Source organism: Labrus mixtus, chromosome 16 (assembly GCF_963584025.1).
Source record: "Labrus mixtus chromosome 16, fLabMix1.1, whole genome shotgun sequence".
NCBI lineage: Eukaryota > Metazoa > Chordata > Actinopteri > Labriformes > Labridae > Labrus > Labrus mixtus.
In genome coordinates, this window is record NC_083627.1 from 8,667,895 (window position 1) to 8,688,667 (window position 20,773).

General features: G+C 42.2%; 3 protein-coding genes across 3 annotated transcripts in view; 2 read left to right on the top strand and 1 right to left on the bottom strand.

The window, feature by feature from the left end:
• Nucleotides 1-20,773, bottom strand: part of umad1 (UBAP1-MVB12-associated (UMA) domain containing 1) — a 177,867-nt gene that overhangs the window by 50,186 nt on the left and 106,908 nt on the right. The gene's annotated exons all lie outside the window — the stretch shown is intronic.
• Nucleotides 1-20,773, top strand: part of ngly1 (N-glycanase 1) — a 281,389-nt gene that overhangs the window by 18,682 nt on the left and 241,934 nt on the right. The gene's annotated exons all lie outside the window — the stretch shown is intronic.
• Nucleotides 1,880-10,013, top strand: sdhaf3 (succinate dehydrogenase complex assembly factor 3). Its single transcript, XM_061060069.1, has 2 exons — nucleotides 1,880-2,235; nucleotides 9,623-10,013. The coding sequence occupies exons 1-2, from the start codon at nucleotides 2,059-2,061 to the stop codon at nucleotides 9,815-9,817; spliced, it is 372 nt and encodes a 123-aa protein (XP_060916052.1). The 5' UTR covers nucleotides 1,880-2,058; the 3' UTR covers nucleotides 9,818-10,013.

Sequence of the window (20,773 nt, forward strand, 5' to 3'; positions counted from 1 at the left end):
GAATAGAACACTTAGAACATAATTAACATAAAACTTTTTTTAATCAATAAATAGAATATAATTTCTTAAACATTTTCCCGCTCGTTAATGACCCTCTACAACAGTTGACATTAGGGGCGCCTGGTGGTTGGTGTGCGCACCCCATGTACTGTAATAATACATAAACGGAGGCTATGGTCCTCCAGGCGTGCAGCCCTGGTCCGAATCCAACCAGTGGCTCCTTTGCCGCATGTCATTCCCCACTCTCTGCCTCCCTGATGTCTGACTCTATCTACTGTCCTATCTCTAAAATAAAGGCATAAAAAAGCCCCAAATGAAACCTTTAAAAACGTGACATTGAGAGAACACACAGCTGGTACTCAGGTTGTATTAAGTTCTTTTTAGAATATATAAACTCTGTTTAAGTGACCATTCAGTGGAAGGACACTAAAGGGGTCTCAAGCAAGAAGCAAAGTAGCTGTTTGGATCCAAGAGGGTCCAGTATTTTCAAAGCACTAGTTTCCTCTCCAACCAGCAGCCATGCAAAAACTAAAGTGTGAAAACAACAAGCTGCCGTATATATCTAGATAATTTCCGGAGGACTGCGTCGGAGAGTCTCCTGACCTGGCTGTTCACATATGCTCCTCACAGCGGGAGACTATCCCTGTCAGACGGGAGGGGGGCGGGGGGGGGGGGGTCTGCTCAGGTAAGACATGATGTAAAAAAAAAGGATGCAGAAGTAGCAGACGAAGCAACCCAGTCCGCTATGTGATGCTATAATGAGAATATCTGCCTTTAAATCAACGCTACATGTAGTTCACAATAACAACAAAAGAGTGGAGAACAGCTGTTTATTTAATTGCATGGAGATCGTAGTGGTCGCATGTATACACTCGATGCACCGTGCAGCAGTCACAGGATATGAACGTCACTCCCCCCTCCTATTAATTCGAGATATGAATTCTCCGGAGAATATCCTGCTGCGTTCTCACATCAGCTCACTCGGACTTATAAATAATCGGCAAAAATACCGCAGGGGTCCTGCAGGAGAAACGCCGGCTGAAGTCCGAGTGAAAAATCTGGCTGTTCGCGTTCCCACATACAGCTCCTTCTGGGAAATATCAGGAGTTTTTTCAGGACTTTTGTGCAAGAGTGAAAGCCCTATCCGGGACTTGAACCAGCGACCCTCCAGTTCCCAACACGAGCCCCTACAGACTTCTCAAATGTTGCAGCCTGAAGCCTGCTCTCTGTTTTATTGCACTCCTTCTTTTTTTGAGTTATCTCAGACTGATAAATCCTGAGACTTGCAATCGGCATAAAATAAAGATGAAAATATATTTATACATAATTAAAGATACATTTCAGGCCTGTTTACGTTCAACCTATGACCACAGGACATGAATCGATGGGATCTTCTGTAGTTTATTGTTTGACGTCTCCATCCTGGGCCTTATGCAAAATGACTCGGATGTTTAACTGCAGAAGTCCACAAAATCATGAACTTTGCAGAATAGTGTGACAAACAACATCTTCTCTTTAACACATAAAACAGAGGAGATGGTGTTTAACACTAAGTATCATGGCGATCACTCACCAATGGTCATCCATGAGCACACTGCAGCACAGGTGGAGTCCTATAATGTAGGTAGGCTACCTCGGCATCCACATAGATAAAAAAAAAAAAAAGTATGAGGAGTGCCCAGGCAGTCTGCTGAGAAGACTGAGAACCTTCAGTGTGTCTCGGGAAGTGCAGCTTTCATTTAATCAAAATATATCTTTTAAGATATTTAGTTAATTTATTAATAATTAGGAGAAAAATGTACAGAGAATTTATTTTTTTCCCCTGCTGTACCCCTCCAGTCCAGCAGGTGGCGGTAATGCGCTTATAACTAGTATCCCCCTTTAGAGGCAGAAGAAGGTTGATATCCGGGATAAACAAGGACAGGTTGAATAACTATCATTGTGGTCGTTTGTTTCTGTTTCTCACGTAAGACACAGTTAAGTCTTCCACTTTTTAGCTTCACCGAACTACCGCAAGGATCTTGATTTGTCCGCACACTCTGTTTAACTTCCGGTTTCATGGCGGTTTCTGCTCACGTATCTAAAGTCCGGTCACTGTACAAGAGGATTCTGGTCCTTCATCGGTTCTTGCCCATCGATCTGAGAGCCCTCGGTGACCAGTATGTGAAAGACGAGTTCAGAAGACACAAGCGTGCATCACCCGAAGAGGTCAACAACTTCATGTCGGAGTGGGAGGTAAACAAACCCAGAACAGTACAGCCCCCCAACCAAACCCCATTCACAAAGATCCACATTTAGAGTCATTTTGAAGAGGCTGACCAGGACACATTATCAAAACACACGTTTAAATACTCTTCCAATAGATAGTACAGTTTAATTTGTTGTTTAGTGAAGTGGAACCCAACCTTTATTGGCTTGTGACCCCACTTTGACTTCACAAAACACTTGGGGCCAAAGACATAAAAAAACAAAACACATTAACTCTGCATGTTGTAAATAGTTCTTAAAAGTTATGCATGTAAACTAGTAAATCATTTCATAATCCAGAAGCTTGCACATTTTCAATCCAATTGTCTTAATTTGTAAAGCACATTTATACAGCAAACAGCAAAAGTCAAAGTCAACTTTATTGTCAATTTCAAAATATGCCAGACATACAGTGGAGTCGAAATTGCGTTTGTCTCCGTCCCACGGTGCAACACAACCAAAATAAGATAAAATAAGATAAAATAAAATAAGATAAAATAGATATAATAAAATAAGGTAAAATAGATCAAATAAAATAAGGTAAAATAAAATAAGGTAAAATAGATATAATAAAATAATATAAAATAAAATAAGGAAAAATAGATAAAATTAAATAAGATAAATAATATTTACAGTAATAAATTCTAAATAGTGCAAAAGTCTACTAGGGATGTAAAGATTTAATCTTAAAATCGTGATAAATCGATTCAAAGGTGTCAGGATTCACATCGGTACTCTGAAAAATGAATCGCAGTAATATGGTGAGCGTCAGCAGGTGTAGAGCAAGATTTAGAAATTGAGGATGCACCACCGTCTTTTAAATCAGAGGTGTGGAAGCATTTTGGCTTCCCCCAAGACAGAAAATGAAAGAGGAGAGAAGATAACAGACGAGACAAAAACTGTCAGAGAACTACACAAATAACACGATCAACATGATGCAGCATTTAATCCACACCACAACGAGAAGCTCCAATCACCTCCTCTTGTTGAGAGAAAAAAAAAACATTAAAAAGCCAAACCACACTGACAAGCGGGTTAGCAGCCCCTAAAGGAATCTTTTTCACTCATCATCTGTCTACAGTCTCATTTAGTAAAATAAATCCTGAGAGAATCATATTGTGAGTTGAGTGAATCGTTACATCCCTAAAGTCTACCAAAGTGCTGCACAGCGACTTTGAAAAAAGCAGAAATGAAAACAGAGAAAAACAAACACTAAACGTACATAAGAATACTTCATAACATTTGAATAAACACAAAAAGCTATGTTTAAAGTGCCCCACTTTATACAAGATTTACATTCTGTAATCTGCTCCCCGATAGTAACATAAACCCTCTGGAGATTTACTGAGGACGATGCCTTCTGTGTTGTCGATGGTAGCTGCCGCTCTGTGATTATTGTCTTTCGGTGTCTTACACACAAGCAGTGTTATGTCGGTCTATCGCCACAAGAGGGCAGAGCAGCTCTGGTAAACATTCAAGGAGCAGGATGTAAAATGTAAAATCAGAGTTGGGATGTCGCCAGCCGCCAGACTCCATTGACAGACCCACTGATTTTACCTTTCAGCTGCCTCGTTGGTTAGTTTGTGTGTGTACGGTGTATAACAGGTGTGTTGGATCTTAAGTCAACATTTAAAACTTGAGTCAAACAAACAAACTGTAACTAAGAGTATTTTCGATGACTAACATGGGATAAAACACACCGAAAATCAATTGAGAACGATCGTGTTTTGATACATCAATGTGCACAGACGGGTGTTTCCATCTGTTGTTTGTATAAAAGAGAGAACTTGAGGGAGCAAGGAAACCCTGAGTGAGTCAATGCCCTGCGTGACGCTGTTCAACGCAATATGGTTTGAGCCCATTTCAATAATGAAAAAAACAAACAACAACAAACGAATATCAATATGTGGCCGGTCAATGTTGAGATTGTGACCAGCTCGAGCAAATAAATCAATGTACCACCAACATGGAGAAATGTGAACTTCTTTTATCTCAGAACACTATTAGGTATGTCATAAATGTCATGTAGAGAACAAAAAACAGATAATTATCAGCATTTTAGAAAGATTTATTTTTGGCCTTTTGTGCCTTTATCGTAGAGATAGGACAGTGGATAGAGTCGGAAATCAGGGAGAGAGAGAGAGTTGGGAATTACATGCGGGAAAGGAGCCACAGGTCGGTCTCGAACCCGGGCTGCCCGCTTGAGGGACTACATCCTTTGTACATGGGGCGCAGGGTAGGGTGCACTAACCACTGCGCCTCCAGCACCTCAGCATTTTTAGAAAGTAAATGTGCATGATGCGTTTGGGTAATTCAAGTGAAATACCAAACTTTTGCAAAGTATAAAAGAAAGAGTAGACCGTCTTCTACGTTTGTGGTGAAGTTCTCCATGATGCGTAAATTTAAACACGCCGCTGTGCTGGTTCAGCGTCGCGCTGACGCTGGTTTTAGGAATAAAACAAACAGGAGTGATGCAAGAGAATTAGAGCAGTCAATTTACATCAGTTTGCAAAACGGAGCGGAGAGATGCATGCCGAACTCTGAGGGTTGATATGTACTTCACTGCCCTCCTGTGGCCGCTAAGGATTATTGCAGGTATACGACTATAACTCAACCACGTGTTCTTTCTTCTGGATATTGATCACAGTGTAGATTTATTTTTAAAGACTTCATTCTGCCTTTATTCGAGGGGACAGTGGGTAGAGTAGGAGAGAGAGTTGGGTATGAAACACTACAGATTTCAAATGTATTTGTCTCCCAGGTGTGATCTGATCAGATCCAAAAGCCTGCTGTAGCCCAGGAGAAACCCCTGGCATAGTCCAGGAACTCGTCCTCTTGTTCCCAAAGTATCTCATTTCAACATGAGAGTGTGCCATGTTTTTTTTTTTTATGTCACTATGGGGGAGACGCAATGTTTTCCTGCACAATTACGCACCGCCAGGGGACGGTGAATCACCCATCTGCAGGTAATTTCACTAATGAAGTAGATGATGATTGCAGCTGGATTCCTGAGAGGTGTCTTTGTCAGTGGCGGAGCTGTGAGTCCACCGGGGGAAGAGGCAATCACTTTCATTAGGCTTCACTCTATCAGTATGCATTGTTGCTAAACCCAGAGTCCATTTGTGTCGGTCCAAATGAAGGGATGAGCAGCTTTTACTAAATTTACTCCCCTGCTTTGGCTGAATGGAAACAGTGGAAACATTTCTAGGGAATTTCTGTTTGGGCTGAAGCCACTGGGAGGTTTTATGTCACACAAACAATGAGATCTCTGTTTAATTGCATTAAAACCAGAACAACAGAAGTCCAACAAAGTCCACAAGTAATGGGTTTGAAAAACATCGGAGCTGACCTGTTGGCCCAATGGAGACAGATACTTTAATGACAGGAGCTTTAAAAGCTTTTTGTTTGAATAGATCCAGGTTTTTTAACCCAAGAAAGAATATGTTTGACTCTGAACGTGACCTGCCAAAAAAAAGAGCTGAGAAAAAAGCAGAAACTGCGATGATTGATATATTGCAAAGCAACTTTATAGTGATGTATCATATCAATCAATCAATCAATCAATCAATTTTTATTTGTATAGCGTCAACTCATAACAAGTGTTATCTCGAGACACTTTACAAGAAGCAGGTAAAATACCTTACTCTTTGTCTGTTAACATTACAAAAGAGCAGGTAAAAAGACCTTACTTATTGCTATGTTACAAAGATCCGGCCTATCCATCATGAGCACTTTAGCAAAGCAGCAAAAGTTACAGTGGTAAGAAAAAACTGCCTTATTAAAAGGCAGAAATCTTCGGCTCATGACGAAACAGTCTTCACAGGTCTAGACTGCGCCGGGCTTGGAACGGGATAGGGGGAGAGATGGGATAAGATCATATCAGATTGACATCCATGTGTTGTATTTTTTAATTAATATCAGACAATTTAGAACCAGCAATTGTATAACCAATCACACAAAGCAAGGGTGATGATTTCTGTATCCATATCTTTTGTCCTATTTTTTTTTTTTTTTTTTTAAGATTTATTTTAAGATTTTAATTTTTAATTTTATTTTTAGAGAGATCGGAAACCAGGGAGAGTGGGGAATGGCATGCGGGAAAGGAGCCTCAGGTGGGATTCGAACCTGGGCCGTCCGCTTGGAGGACCAAGGCCTCCACACATGGGGCGCGCGCACCACTGCGCCACCAGCACTGCACTTTTGTCCTATCTCTTAAGGGGCTTCATGAAAGCAGTGACTTGCATTTATGTCGTCTAGTGACACACAGCATTAATAAAACATACGAAAAGCTCATTTCCACACTGTTGCACCAACTTTGGTATGTGTGACAAATTCTATCTGCAGGTCAAACTTTGACTCCGTCCTCTCTTACCTTTTCCTTCAAACGGAAGCGAATTTCCACTGAATGTCCACTTCCTCAGAAAAATCCAGAGGAGCGGGAACAGACGTGGAGCGAGACTCTGAATGAGATTACGAGCACTGAGCGTTCAGTGTGTAATCCATTTATTTTCAGAGGCACTCAGGGGAGTTCTTCGCTTTAATAAATCGGCTCTGCTGGGCCAAACAAGCGCTCCCTGAAAAGAAATGTGTTTATAAGTAAAAAAAGAGGGACAAACACTCTCGGACAAACTTTCTTTACCGTCGTGGTTCAACAGTCATTTTCTCACTTTAAACCTGGGCTGTACTAAGATGAATCTGCACAAACTGTTTTGTAATTGTTCCAGAAGATTGCCTCAGCCGACAGCAGTGATTTGGGCAGAACACTGTGTGCACAATTATTAAGCAAATTATATTTTTCAGAATATATTTTATTCTTGAAAAAATCAAATGCTCGTAGTCGATCCAAAAATGTCGTTGAACCTCAAACCTGAAAAAAAAATTTTTTAGGAAAAGTGAGTTGTGTCTGTGTCAGGGGAATAAAAAGCTGAGCACAATTATTAGGCAACTAAGTAACAAAAATAATATTTCCCAACTTACTCACTCTCAGTTTTTATAGTCATTTATAGTAACAAATAAATAACTCAAATTGACAAATCAGTAACAATTCAGGCCTTCCAGAAATATTCTACAATTCATTCAGCAGACGCTTTTATCCAAAGCGACGAACGTCAGAGAGTAAGAACAACAAAAGCAAGGATCTAGAGAGGAGGAAACAACGTCAGTAGGCGCAAACGATTAGCTTTAAGTCCGATCGGACACACAGGTGCTGACAGGAAGTGACCAGAGATGCAGAGCACGACATCGACAGCTGATCTTGAGAGTTCTAATCAGAATCAAAACCATCCTAAAATCGTCAACATCATCATCATTAAGGTCGTCGGTGTTCATAAAGAGCTGGGTCTTTAGCTTTTTCTTAAAGGTGCAAAGGGACTCTGCAGATCGAATGGAGTTTGGAAGTTTGTTCCACCACCGGGGGGGCGACAGAGGGGAAGAGTCTAGTTAAGAGTCTTAGGACCCTGTTGTGAAGGTTGGATCAGACTTTCATTGGCAGAGCGTAGTGGGGGGGAGGGAGTGCAGACCTGGATTATGGAGTTTAGGTAAGGAGGAGCCGTTTTTGTCGCTGTTTTGTAAGCGAGCAGCAGAGTTTTAAATTTGATGCCGAGCAGTAACTGGGAGCCAGTGGAAGGAGATGAACAGCGGAGTGACATGTGCTCTTTAAGGAAGGTTGAAGACCAGTCGTGCTGCTGTGTTCTGGATCAGTAGGAAGACCTGCCAGTAGGGAGTTACAATAGTCAATGTGTGATATCACAAAAGAGTCTGTACCAGGAGCTGTGTAGCGTGTTCTGACAGGTAAGGTCTGATCTTCCTGATGTTTTTCAGGGCAAATCGAAATGACCGGGCAAGCGGAGCCACTTGAACCTTAAATGTTGATTGAGCCTTACAGTGGTACGAGAAGAACGTCTTCTACAAGGCAGAAACCTCGAGCAGAACCAGACTCATGTTGAACAGCCGTCTGCCAAAAACTGTGCTGGGCTTGGAAAGTATGTATGTGAAAACAGAAGAAAGCAAAGAAAGGATCAGATTGATTTGGCTGATACTGTTCTGGTTTTGGACATCTCTGTATTTAACGGCTTGCTCTGAAGTCCTTCATGTAATTTAAAAGATAAAGATAAAATCATCAGATTAACACAAAGTGATGATGTGATGAAGTCAGACTCCTGTTAATGTGACAGACAACGAGAGGGAGAGAACAGCAGACACATTTTCCACCCAGACATCCCCCAAAAAAGTCCCTCAATGTCAAACATCTCAAGCGCAAGTGTGCCAAAGTGTCGGGGTGTTCCTTTGAGCTGCGTCAGGGAGGATGTTTCCTGCTGGCTACTGTCCAACATAATCACATTATGAGCGGGGTGGGGGGTGGGAAGCATCTCAGATGAATGACTCTTTATGGCGTACAGCGATTCAGTGAGAGTGTTCCAAAAAAACTCCAGATTCTTTGTGGATGGGAGACCGCAGAGATTCAGTACGTGGTGCTCTTTGTTTTAAGTGATGGCTGGCTTTGTCAGACGTGGAACATAAGGAGGTGGACGGCTTTGACTCATCGTGCACAGGCTGAACCAGACACCATGGGAGATCTATGCGCCCTCAGTTTGTTTCGGCTGTAAAAATGAGCATCTTAAAAACAGTTGTTAAAGAGGCCAGGACTTTTGCAGCCAGCCTCAAATGGACACTTGAGGAACTGCAGTTGTTTTGCACCTCTGCATTAGCCTCATTTTATCAGCACCCGAGGTTGCTGCTTGGTGCATTTATATACAAACATGCCAGCATCCACAGCTAAAGCAGTCAACAGTATGGCTGACCTTTTAAATTGTGTTAAATCTTCATCAGGATATAATCTTTAAAAAAAAAAGTCTGCAGATTTGCCCACCAATAGGCTAATAGACACCATGATGGCAGGTGTGGATCGACATGTAAACTTCTTTTTAAGGGGGAAAAAAATCTTAAAGACATGATTCAAATACAAGCACAGGTAATGATCATGGCTCCACATTTGGTGTCATAGACTCGAATTAAAATCACCGACAGCGAGCTCATGGTAATGAAACACGTCGACCTACAGTATGCGACGCAATGCTGACGATCCGTTTGAACAGCTGAAAGTTCTGAAAGTCACAGAAGAAGAAGGCTGTCCTATAAATACAAGTCTTACTGGGAGTAACATTCACTGGTGACGGTTGGTTCCTTTTTAAAAAAAAAAAAATAAGTACACCTTTCAAATCAAATGAGTGACGTGTTTAATGAATCTGAAAGTGGAGATGAGGTGGAAGCCCAGGTGCCAGATGATTGCTGCTATTCCTGTCTCAATTTAAACTAGTTTGTGTCTCTGCCCCACCTCCCCCTCTCCCCACCCCCCACCATCCCCTCCTCCTCGCAGAACTACAAGGACACCCTGCAGTCTCAAGTCCTGGAGTCGGCAGGGGAGGGACTCGGCCCCGGGAAACTTGGGGTAGAACTGTGCGACGGGAAACTCAGCGACTTCCAGGGGGAACAGATCGGCCAACTGTACGAACTCATGCTGGAGTCCACCAAACCAAACAGACAGTTTGACATCCAGGAGGACAGGAAGTGACACAGACAGTAAAAATCAAACGGAAGGGGGCTGTTTGTGTCGGCCCGTTAATATATTACCTCAGAGCTGCAGATGGAGAGTGGGACTCATGAAGCTAGGGATACTTGATTGTGTAAAAGTGCTGTATGGTCTCTTTACCGTCACAATAAAAAGAGGTTCCTCGTGCCGCTCTGCAGGCACAGTAAGTCGGCAATAAGTGCTTTTTGTTGTCCACTTTCTTTTGCATGAGTTAAGTGTGAGCTCAAGGAGATACACAGATCGGCAGAGTTCACATTAGCGATGCTTCTTTCAGCCTCGGTGTTCGCGGTGAATTCCTCGTAATCCATGTGGAAATATAAAGACTTCAATGTGGACAACACAGAAGCCATTAGCCGAGTTTGGATGGAGGGGCGGGGGCTGTTTATGCCTCCAACAGAGTTCAAACATCACAGCCGTTACACCGGAAATAAACAGTAATCAGGCATGTAAGGACGACCCCCAAGAGTCTTTGTGCTGCTTTTGTTCCAGATATGAACCCAAACCCTCCACTGACCTCTTTTCTCTTCTTAGAAGCGTTGTGTTCGTTAGTCCTTTGAAATGTACATTTTTCCTTTATAAGGTAATTCTCTCTTTTCTTTTTTTCTTTTGTTTCTTTTTTATTAGGTGATGCAGAACAATACAAGACGAGTGAGGGACATGACGAGCAGTAGTATGTAGGAGACAGGGGAGACACGACGATACAATGCACAGCATAGACAAGACAAAACAGGCAAGCAGGGAGTAATAATAACGTTTAGCTACTTTGTATGTTGAGGGTGTTGAAGGGCCCTGTTTGTGTGTGTGTGTGTGTATAATTCAAGTGTATCCTTGTATTTTTTTCCTCTCTTTTCTTGTAGACCGGACACCCTTAATTTGTCCTAGTTGGACGGTCAGTGAGCGGTTGTCGCCCTAGTTTTTGCGGTGTGTCCGGCTCCGTCGCTACCCGTCGCCCCCCCGTCAACCTTTTTTTGGCCGCTTCGACATGCTGAATTGGCGTCGGGGAGAGGAATCTCTCTTGACTGGCTGTTCGGAGGTTATTACCATATCATTTATTACCGGTTAGCTTGGGCCGCCCACTTTGAGGACTGCAGCCTCTGTACAGTACATGGGGCGTGCAAACTAACCACTGGGCCACCAGTGCCTTGGATTTATTTAGTTTTAAAGTCTGAGAGATAACTTGGGTTAGATGACTTTCTGCAGGGATGTACACTCTGCCTCTTACCCTGATCTAAAAGTCTTACACTGCATCAAAAAACCTTCAGCTTTGGTGCAGAGACACAAACAGAGGAAGTTTAAATGAATTTGTGTTGTGATCTTCTGTATGTTTTGGCGTTATATGTAAATTCTCCTCTAACAATCACTGAGTACATCCAGTCCAATCTCTTAATTAAATCAGTGGTTAATAGCAGCTGAGAGAGGCTCCGGCTGTAAGTGATTGAGGGACAATAAGCAGGCGGAGTTTCAGTAATTGTTAAATGTGACCTCCATCACATCCACATGACACAGTGTTGGATGGGTGAGGGGCGATCAGGGTCTGCAGAGGGAGGGAGGGAGGGAGGACACACTTGACCTTGGAACAACATAGAAAATTATTCATAAGAAAAAATGCTTTACCAGAACCTGAATATATACTGTTAACCAACTCATTTTGACTGGTTCCTCACACCTCTAAAGAGCTGGACTCCATCTGCTGGTGATGACTAAGTTATAATGAAGAGCTTCCAAAAAAGCTAGAAGGTAGGACAGTGATACTGGAAGAACACGAGCATTAAAGCCAGGGTTGCTAATTTTCCCCAGATACACCTTTAAGATTTTGGTTGAAATTGTCTTTAGGTCCTGACGGACGTTAATAACTCATGTTCTCTGAAAAGGGAACAAAGAAAGTCCGTCATCTGTAGCAGATGAACCATTCAGACGCCTCCCCGTCTCCCTGCTCGTTCTGTGTGTGTTAGAGGTATCTCCCACTGTGAGGAACATGTGAGAGAGCAAGTAACTCCGGGTTAATGTCAGGGGCAGGCTGTCTGACATTTCCACAAAATTTAGAGGACTGCACGCACTGTATGAACACGGCGTAAGTCGGTTGTATTTGTAGTATTTATTCGAATGATGGGCACAGCTTATAGATAGGATTTGGATCTTCATTTATAAAGGGACTTAAAGAATAAAGCTTTGTGGAGAGCTGAAAATGAGGTTGGAACAGCCATCACACTCAGACTCCCTCGGTCGTCCTCATCATCCTAAAAACAATTCTCTAAAGACAAAAGCACTCGGAAATTATACTGAACAAGACACAAGGAGGTCGATACACACAAAAGATGTCACCTGACGGTGCTTCTGTCTGACAGGCATGGGGGAAAAGGGCTTCCAGGGGGATTAGTATAGCACTTTAGTGAGAGGCTGCTGGTCAATTAACTTGACCACTCCTTCACCATAAAACAGGGCTGTGACTCAAAGTGTGCAGAACACGAGAGGAAGAAAAATCAATATTCTACGACAGCTTCATTTAGAGCGTCATGTGAGCTGAATTCACTCAGTGGAATCATCCCCAGTGTTTACCTGCTGATCAATGAAATCTATTTAGTAATTCAGAGGTCTTGTTGGGTGCAGTGCAGAACAAACAGTGGCGGTAATGAGTGGCAGAAGTGGAGCCTGCATCGGCTGAGGAGTTGCATGAAGTTGGAGCCATTTGGTTATCGAAGGACAGCTCAGATCCAGCAGTGGACCTTTTTGTTGACAGTCATTCCCCTTTCTGTTTTCCCTCGGCTTTGGTCTGATTTAATCCACTGTGAGAAAACCTCACAAATATCAGTGTAAAAGGTCAAATTTCTCACAACATGAAGTGTGGCTGTTTACGCCGGTTCCCAAAATTAGAAATAAAATAATAGTACATCTTAAATTGAGGAATTGGAGCGCTGCTGTGCATCTGTGTGTGCATAACAATTTGAGTGGAAGGCAGTTGTTGTGTATGCCGGTCTTTTTAATGCATCCTCATAATAGCAGGAGCGTGCTGCGTCACAGACTCTGGGCTACATTATGGACCAGGTTGTTCTAGGTTTCTGACACAGTCCTCTGCATCCTCAAGATAGGAACACACCCGCTTGGCACCCGACCACACCTTATTTTAATGACCCTGATGAAGGCCAGGGTGGCTCAGTGCTCAGGTGTGCGATAGGGTCCAAAAGCTCCTTGGAATACTGCACGCCATATAGCCCACTGGATCCGTTTGTGAAGCGGGTTGCAGCACATCTCAATTATATTTGTATGTTCACGACATACAAAACAAGTAACTTTTGCCTTTCCATGGTTGCTCTGCTGTTGATTTTCCGTCGAGAATACACTTTGCGCATATTTCAAGGAGAGCAGAGTTGCGCTTCTGGGACTTGCTGAGATAGAAACACGAGCACTCTCTAGAGCCGCAATGACCTTCGGAGGGCGTTGGAAGGAATGCGACGCAGACGGACGCAGTGGGGTCTTGTGGTTACAGAGGAAACACAAACATCAAGGCAAAAATAAAATGTTCCTTCTATTTGCAACAATATTAAATAAACACAAAGATTTGTTTCCTGCAGGTTCACACAACATCTTGATTAAATAATAGAAAACAGGAGTACTATAGAATGTTTACTCACCTTTAATTCCACTTTTGTTTAAGGTTTAATTTACGAGTCATACAAACATGGAAATTAAAATGCAAGTGTGGTCTCTTTAATGCAGAGTTATCAGGTCCAACAGAAACCCTGTCAGGTAATCTCAAAAGGCCCAGATGCTCTGCTCCGAGCTCCAGATGAATCAATTATTATTGGCAAACACTCGCGGTTATTAGTGTGAAATTAGGAGTGTTGGCAGAACAAACGCTGCCGAGGACAGTCGATACCGTGACTGAACAAAGAGAAACGGGTGAATTATGTTTTAACAGTAATCAAAGCGGTGCGCTCCTGTCCTGATGGAGCTCATTTAAGATGTGTAGCATTATAAAACGCTGCACAAGGATTTTATAACAGCAGTAAAATACGCTTGTTTAAACTGTTTCCATGACTCGCATGTTTGCAGAAGAAAACTGATTAATTTTTTTGATTTTTTTTCCGACTATTTCAACATTTTATTCTCAGAAGAACGCCACTATTCATAGAAACATAATTTAGTTTACAAAATACTGTTTTTGTTTTGATGCTTACGTGATGTTGATAAAAAAACAACATATTGTTAAAGGGGACATATTATGAAAAATCCACTTCTACAGTGTTTCTGAACATATATTTGGGTAACCTGAGTGTCTACCGACCCACAAAATGTGAAATAAACCCATCCAGTCCTTTGTTTGTGGTCTGCATAAGTCTTACAACACAGAGAAAAAAGCTCAGTTTCAAATTTGCTCTCCTGGTGATGTCACAGTGGGATTTCCTGCCCTCCCCTGGTATCTCCACCCATAGACTCCACCCCCAGCCTAGAGCTAAAATTTTGCGCAGGTCCGCCATTTTTATTCTCGCTAGCGAAGAAGTGATGTCTACCAGGAAAACTCGGGGGGGGGGGGGGGGGGGGGGGGGGTCATTGCATTTAAAGAGACACACACACCAAAACGGAGCGTTCTGAGAGAGCTGGTTTATACAGGGTCACAAACCTCCTCTGGTGCTTGATTCATGTTATATTTTGACCAAAGCACAGCACAGATGTTTCATTTAGACCACAGGGGGACTGTTTGAAAAGCTGGAGAAGGGGGATAATATGTCCTCTTTAACTTTCATTGGAGCTGACATTCTCTTTAAGCTGTCATTTGGCGTCATTGCTGAGGCAGTACTTTCCAAATTGACGTCAACATTTTTCCCCTTGTTTATTTGTCAGCAGAGGACTCCTCCCTGAATGATTCCCCGCCAGCCTCAACATCATATTTTAATATTGTTTTTAAAATCTGGCAAGAGAAACGTTAGAATAATCAAAAAATCATGACTTTTCTTAGTTTTGTCATGAGGGGGGAGTCATGCCGTGTACCTCGCTTAAGATACTATTGAAATTAAGTCACATTACTTTTTATCCCACCTGAAATATAAATTAAGATTTTATTAATGTAGATCTTAATGTAGAGCCTATTTACTCATCTTTCATCCTTTTCATGCCAAGCTCAGCTCAATGTTGGAACGTACACGCAGACATTCATTACAGCTACTTTCACACATAATAAGCTGTTATGGTGCATTTGTTTTTCACACTATCAGCCAGCACATTTTTTGTGTTGTAAAATGGAGGCGTCAGCGCTAAGCAGATGAACTTCCGCGTGATGATGTGATGGCCGTCTGCTCTCAGACCTGGGTTGATCCGAGGCTCTTCACACCATTTTTTAAAAAGCCATGTTTGAATAAATCCGGTGATGCCGGTACCTGTAGTACCTGCACTAATTGTTCCATTTAACTGAAACACGGAGCTGCAGAGTTCACGGGTCCATATGGTCAGCTGTGACTCACTCTGACTCCCTGATCCAGAAAACAAACCTGAGCTCGACAGCTGTGTGTGTGTGTGTGTGTGTGTGTGTGTGTGTGTGTGTGTGTGCGCCTGCCTGTTTCACCTCCTCCTCAGATACTCAGCCCACAGTCTGCTGTAACACTGAGTACAGTTCTGTTCATTTGGCCTAAATGTTGTTGTGTTTACTCTGTTGTTTTTCTCTGTTGCGTCGTGAGACATCGTGACAAAACTCCTGAAAACTTCCAATAGATGTGCGCAAAAACACAACGCCATGTCGACCCCAAACGGCCCCCACAGACAGGACTTGTGCGGCAGATGCAAAGGCAAACATCTGTCCTGAGAGGTAACTGGACTTAAAGGGAGCTGGACGTAGTTGACGATCTTGAAGAGCCACATGAGGGTCGTCAGCTGAGTGGTAGTCACACGGTGGGGCTGGGGCTTTAGTTGTGTTGAGCGAGAATCCAAAACAACATTGCCGGTTTGTGATAGATGATGTTTTCATACAGCCCTACTGGGCTACTACTCTACATATCCAAACCTTTCTGAACCTTTAAGACATTTAGACCTGAAAGGAAAAAATAGGGCCCAGGTTGGAAATTGTTGGACTGTAGAGTTCCCTTATTTCATGTCACTCGACTGAGGCTGCATCTTTGACTTTGTCTGGCCGAACATGAGGCAATTACACGAAGAGGCTAAGCTCCTCGCTGATTTTCTGTCACAAACTATTTACTCAGTACCATGGATGACGACAGCGCAGCTTTGTTGATGACGTCCACCCCTCCTTATATTTTCCCCCTTTCAGTCTGGAGAACAACTTGGCTCCTTGGTTTAGAAAATAGAAAGTTGGATATACTCTGTTTTGTCTTTTTACATGCTGCTCTGCCGTCATTATCATCATCACAATCACCACAAGGTGTGCATCATCCGTAGCCTGAACACTGATAAAAGCATCCCCCTCCTCTTAATCCCTCCCCTTCTGATCATTCCCATCAGCCCTCGTGAAAATTAAAAAAAAGGACCAGGGGAATGCATCAATTATTCAAAGTCAATTACTCAGCTGGTTTCTTTTTTTTGCTATGGGACACCAGGACGATGTCTGCAGCGTGCTTTTGTGGTATTTTTAGGATTTGATCATGCTAGATTATCATGCAGGGACAGTGGTTAAAAACCTCGGCACGATTCAGCTGGTATCTCGTTTAAAACCCAGTTTATTTTCTTTTTGCCAAATGTTGCCAACGATTTCTGAATTTAAAGTGTATGATCATGTAAATTTTGACACTTTCACTTTGTCTTCAATCTTCATTTAAGGAAAAAAAAACAAAAACATGTTTTTCACAAAGACTCCAACAGCATCCTGCAAAGAAGAAGCACTAAAGACTCAACGCTCTGATCTCAGCTTTGATATTTGACGCCTCGAGGACTCCGATCATCTTTTATCACAGGTGGCATCTGTTCTGTGGAAAACTCAAATTTCCAAACTAGCATTTTTATCATTTTGACACGCTGAAAGATTCTCCTGCATGTCGCTCCGAGCACATATTCATAAATAACAAGCAGGAAGCTTCGGAGTGACTTTTTGTCTGAGGAAGAGAGTGATGCTTGTATCCAAAGGGTGTCAAAACTTGAAGTATTATTTTGTGAAGTAGACTTTCATCAGTTATTATAGAGCGTGTTCACCCCAAAGGGAAGCAAAATTGTCATGCTGAGCGTTCACAAAGTTAACTCAAAGACACAAATAGAAACAAATTCCCACTGGGTGACATGCATGATTTTTCCGTCATGATCTACGTTTCTATATTACGCAGTTTCGTGTCACTTGTATTTGCACAAGTTGAAGCTGTGTCAAGAAAACCTTTCACATTTGAGATTAAATAAATAATTATGAACTCTTACTTAAGTCTCTCCTGATTGAAATAAACAACTTTCAAGGATGTCAATACGCCTGATTTTGTTCTGCCTGCTTTTGCTCTCCATAAGGACGGTTTCTTTTCATGCTTGCATAAAGCCCGCTGATACGTGAATGGTCAATAGCCTACTACTCTGACTACAGACAGAACATTTCCCAAACGAATATTTAGACCCCTGACTGCAGGATTGACATTATCAGTGTCCATTCACTATTGATCTCTTTCAAACACTATGATCTATTCCAGTGGTTCTAAACTTGTCTGGCCTCAGGACCCACCTCCAACTCCTCTTTGAAAAACCACGACCCTAATTTCTGATATTTTTCGAGCAATCAGCTCTATTCAAAAAGCGCTTCAGAGACTTTTCCAGGCGCACGTTCGCGACCCACTGAAAATGGACCTACTTCTGGGTTCTAGAGCCACCAGGTGAGAACGACTGATCTATATCTGATATCTGATTTAGTATGCACACCACATTGGTATTTAACATGTCGTCAATATCACTCAACCTGGAAAAGGATATTGATTAAGTCGACCCCTGACCTGACCTTTCATTCAGCAGCACAGTCAGAGGTGGTCAGAGGTTTACAGTGTCTTCATATTTGCAGCACACGTGCTCTGGATATTCAGAATCTCCGGAGGATGAAGACTCCCGATGTTTTCAGTGATCCATTGACCTTTTATAAAACTTTACACAAAGAAACATTTAACAGGTAACAACAACCTTATATTCAGTTGGATGTCTCCCTGTGTGCATTTGGGGAGAAAAATGCACCAGTGAAGTGAGGGAGCAGTAACAGTGGGCGAGGAGGTTTGATGTGGGAGGGTCAGAGGAGAAACAGGTGGTAGATACTTTGACTAAAGACTTCTCTGCTCTGAGATTCAGGATATGTTGATCTGTGTTGGAAGGACAGTTGTTGGTGAATTGAAGTTAAACATACAATATGTATAATTTTATATTTTGCATTCACATATCTAAATTAATAAAAACTAGACTAAACCCATGTATATATATATTTAAGTTGAGTACTTACACTACCTCAAATATTTCCAACAGTTATCAAAGCCAGAGAAATCCGTAATTTGAAAGTTCTAATTGGACGTGTCTCGGCGAGGTGGCTGCCGTGATGAGCCGACATGACAGACAGAATGTTTATCGTTGCCCTGGAAACACCGGATGTTAGATCAAAGACCGCTGCTGCTGAAAGCTGCCGTACGGTTGCTGTATGCGCTGCTGTGATTAAAAACATCGTGTCAATTATACTTGGACGCATTAGCTCGTCGGTAAAACATATTCTCTTCCTCAGGTCGGTTTCGCCCGTTCGTCTTCACTACGGTCAACGTGGAGTTCGTTTTCACCAGGGGGAGGGAGTAGTAGAGAGGACTCCCATGAATCCCCGCAAGCGTCAATGTCATCTTTTGTCATTGTGTTGATTGAGAGCCCCCTGGTGGTGAAATCTGCATAAAGTATCTTTAACTAAAAGACAAAAAAGGCAAGCTCAGGCTGTGCTTGAGAGCTATGAATCCACTGGCTGAAGGCAAGCGTTCTTAGCGTAATGGTGCTGCATACATCCTGATTTTACTCTGACACATGCAGACAGTAAAGGGGTTTAAAAGGCCTCCAAACTGGCTCATGATTAGGTGGGTTCAATGCCAGCTATATTGCATATAGATATAAGGAGGGACAGTGAATTAGAAAACCATCAATATTCCTGGAGCACATCCCTTAATGCAGTTCTCTTTTGTATCAGTGCACTGCCTGTTATATAATAATAATAATATTATAATCATCAATGCTGAATTTAACTGCATATAACTATACATTTTAGTGTGCATAAAAAATATACAACTCATGCTGTGAGTCAAGCCATTTGACAAGCCATCAAGGATTGGCGTAACAACCCTAACAGCTTAATATTTAATATGTAGGTCCATGCACCTTTTTGTCCTTCACTACCACCCTTACCTGCACCTCTGCAGCAGTAAAATCCAGAGATTCAGAGTCAGTTTGTGTAAATGGATGATATTGATGATTTGATAAATTATGACTGTGCTAATTGTCGAGTTTGAGAGGACAACAGAGGCAGGTTAATGAGACAGGTAGGTCTTATTGCTATGGATTTATGGACGAGCCCTTAATCCCTGAAGTGAGAGTCAAAAGTGGGGCTGTGATCTTGTGTTTGCAGCGCTGCAGCGAGGGGGTCAATCAGTGGAGCAGTAATCAGGAGGCTAATGTGAAGAGGCAGCAGGGAGAATGGAGTCAGTCCTCTGAGTGACACCTCCATGAAAAGGCATGACATTTCATCTGGGCATGTTTTCCGCCAGCTTACCATAGCGACGCGCTGCAGCAGAGCGCCCAACAGTGACACACTCAGCACCAGCTCGCACACACACACACACACACACACACACACACACACAATATGACACCATCATCTAGCTCTGCAGACACACAAAGACGTGACATAACGTGTTAGCTTTGGCTTTTTGCTGCTTCCACTTAGAGCTGAAGCGCTGGTGTCTTGCTTTCACACATCTCTTACTCCCTCACAGTGTTGGTCAGAGCTCGGAGAGTTTCATAACAAGTTAGTTAACCCAGAAATATCGTGAGGAGATTGTAATGTCGGACTGTAAATGTAAGACAGAGGTCTGAAAGAGGTACATGGTGAGAAGAGGATCGGAATGAGTGCTGCATCATGCGTTTTACAATTTTGTTTAATACTTTACTTTGAATGAAGACATTACTTTATTCACTGTAAAGGTATAGGGACTGTACACAATTATTAGTACGAGTAGTTCAGCTCTGTTTGGGACCCCCTTCTGAAGACTTTTCATGCAGCTCTGAGAAAATGAATCTGTCTCTCTCTGAGGTTTAATGTACTAACAGACGTTCTGTCCTCTGGTTTTTAGGTGAGTGAATTATAATATTATTTGTTATACATGTTTATGTTAGTGTTTGTGTCTGTGCTCAGTATACCTGGCTTGTCAGCTTGTTTAGTGTTTGATATACATTGATTTATTTGTGGCAACAGAGGAAGGGTTGTCGTTGGCAATTACACGCAGGCAAGATGAAGAGCGATGAGAACATTGATTCTTCTAAGTGACCTTTTTCATTTCATTCACATGTGACTTCCTCTCTCACCTGAAATGTGCACAAGCTCGCCGGGCTTCACCACCCCCCACAAGCTTTCTTTAGTGTAACAAAGAAACAAACATCTGATGAACTTTCTAGCTTCACAAATGTGTTCAATTATAGATATTACTTCTCTCCCTCTCCAACATCTTGTACTTATTTGTTCATTTCTGGCTCTAAAAAGGGGGGGTCACCATGCTAAACCTGTGGCTAAAAAACTGTGGTCATCAAACCAATGGGAGGCTACGTCTGCTTCTCTAATACACCTCATGCCAAATGATGTTCCAAGCCGAGTATTTCCTGGTTGGAAATTTAAATTCAGAATAAAGACTCATCTATGGGTAAGAAATACAAAAAAAACCAGACAAAATTAAGCCCATTTCAATTTTTTTATTTGCTGGTAAATTGATGTTTACATTGCATTTTAACTCTATTTTTTCTTGA

Bases quoted from the DNA above. Each gene is read 5' to 3' on its own strand.
- sdhaf3 (XM_061060069.1), top strand. From the start codon at position 2,059: ATGGCGGTTTCTGCTCACGTATCTAAAGTCCGGTCACTGTACAAGAGG. The intron at 2,236-9,622 runs GTAAACAAACCC...TCCTCCTCGCAG, and splicing joins ACTTCATGTCGGAGTGGGAG to AACTACAAGGACACCCTGCA.